The sequence below is a fragment of the Aplysia californica genome, unplaced genomic scaffold, assembly GCF_000002075.1.
Source record: "Aplysia californica isolate F4 #8 unplaced genomic scaffold, AplCal3.0 scaffold00596, whole genome shotgun sequence".
Classification (NCBI taxonomy): domain Eukaryota; kingdom Metazoa; phylum Mollusca; class Gastropoda; order Aplysiida; family Aplysiidae; genus Aplysia; species Aplysia californica.
In genome coordinates, this window is record NW_004797866.1 from 210,617 (window position 1) to 212,894 (window position 2,278).

At 40.3% G+C, this 2,278-nt stretch overlaps 1 protein-coding gene across 1 annotated transcript in view; it reads right to left on the minus strand.

Moving 5' to 3' along the window:
- LOC101861764 (unconventional myosin-XV) overlaps positions 1–2,278 on the minus strand; it is a gene marked incomplete at its 5' end in the record, with an annotated part of 199,411 nt that overhangs the window by 18,732 nt on the left and 178,401 nt on the right. Inside the window, 2 exon segments of the mRNA XM_035972159.1 lie at positions 138–214; positions 1,477–1,549. Of these exon segments, the coding sequence (XP_035828052.1) occupies positions 138–214; positions 1,477–1,549 (150 nt within the window).

A 2,278-nucleotide genomic window follows, 5' to 3' on the forward strand; every position in this document is an offset into this window, starting at 1 on the left:
TTCCCTCAGTAACTAACCTTCAGTATTTTCTTCCCTCAGTAACTAACCTTCAGTATTTTCTTCCCTCAGTAACTAACCTTCAGTATTTTCTTCCCTCAGTAACTAACTTTCAGTATTTTCTTCCCTCAGTAACTAACCTTCAGTATTTTCTTGGCACAGTCAAAGTCAGTCATGTTGGTACCCATGGGGTAATCTCCCATAAACTGCATGATGGCTGGGGAACACAACACAGCAAAGTAGTCTCATCATCATCATCATCATCTGACACAACACAGCAAAGTATGTCATCATCATCATCATCATCATCTGACACAACACAGCAAAGTAGAGTCATCATCATCATCATCATCTGACAGTCTAGGATCAGAAGTGTTAATAGATGACAAGAAAAATAGACACATTAAATGAATAAATAATTCAATAAATAACTAAATAAATTCCATACATTTTTTTTTTCAATACAAAAATGAATGAATGAATGAATGAATGAATGAATGAATGAATGAATACAGGAGTTCAAGAATGAAGAAAGGAATAAATAAATACCTAAGGCAGCATGGATGACAAGAACAGAAAACATTCAAATATATATACAATTACTTTTCTATTCCAGGCAATCATCATACAAGCCAAAAGACAAAATATTTAGCCATCTTGATACAGTAACAACATTTACGCACTTGTGTTGTTTTTGTTTATTTATAAAAAGGGAGACCCAAAAATCTCTACCAGCTTTCCGCTATAGCAAATCCAGGAGACAAACGTTTTGGAACGTCACACAGGTACACTCTACATAAAATAGTAGTTTTACTATTTTTATTGCACTTGCAACACAATTAGGTCACAAAAGTGCTGAAGATGAGATGTGTTACGAGAGAGTACCAAACACAAAAAAGGAGCAGAGATAAGGACGATAGATGTTTGACGGGAAAGAAAGAGCAAGCCACACCAGAGCACCCGCCAACCAGCCACGCTCTGCATAAAGTTGTTTTTTTAAAATAGAGGGTTTTACAGCGCTCGCAACTGCATAAGGTCATATGAGCGCCAAGGGGTGGGTGTCAACAGTGAAGTCTTTACAGGGAATCAGACTTAGACTGCTCACCTCTCTAGCTTCAACAGCACAAGGTCTGCTTCGATAGCAGGTCACAAGAGAGAGACAAACATACAAAAGAAGTAGAGGAAAATGACAATAGAAAGGATCAGGAAAGAAAAAGCAGCAGTTCCCTGTTGTAGATCAGGCACAGTTATGAGCGTGACATGAATCAGCCCTTTTACAATTCTACTATGCTTAAACGAGAAATGTCCCCCCTTTGGGAATGGCCTAGAGACACTACCGTCAGTGGCACTACCCCAGAGAGGTGTCTGCATAAAGGTTCAGTGGAGTAGAACGTGGATACGAGAGAAGGGAAATGGTACGAGAAATCCACAACTTGCTGCAGATTGCAGTGTCTTCCCCTGTCCGGAGCAAAAACTCACCAATGAAACATTCCAGGGCAAGCTTGTTGAGTTCTGGAGTGTTGAGCTTGAGAAGCGACGCTTGGATTGGGGACTGTACAGAACACAAATCATTTCATTAACGACAAGCATTTCAAGGTGGTCTATGATTCAAAGAGTGTATTAAAAATTTCCACAGAAAAAAATGTGTTTTACACCTCCATTAACACAATTTAGATCATTTAGGAAGAGGGCTCCCAACCCTGCCTGTCAGGGCCATCCTGGGCAGAGACGGATACAACATCCTAGCAGAAAGATGAAATACTCCATAAAATCGGGAATCAAACTCAGGTCTTCTACATAATAGAAAGCATTTGTATAGCGCATATCCCCGCTCAACAGCAGGCTCTATGAGTTTTACACTATATTGCATATAATGTCGAAGCGCTTACACCACAGAGGCCACTAAATGGTCAATTGTAATACACAGTAACAAGTTGACCGAATCTGAAAAGAGAGGGAAAAGGTATACCCATCACCCTCCTGGCTGTACTGTTGGCTGACACAACTATCTGTGACAAGGTCGAGATAAACCTTTACTGATCTTTTACAAACAGGGATGTATCTTGCTTATGTACAACAGCAAAGAAAAGTTCTCATAAACAGACTCTCTCTCACATTCTCTGCAAACACTAATTCAAACACACAAACAAAACTCACATAAAAGAATGCTCTACGCCCCGCCCCCCCACCCCTCTCTCTCTTTCTCTTGTTCTCCCTCCCTCCTTCTACGCACAAACTCCCAGATACCTGTACACATACAAACACACACACACACACACAC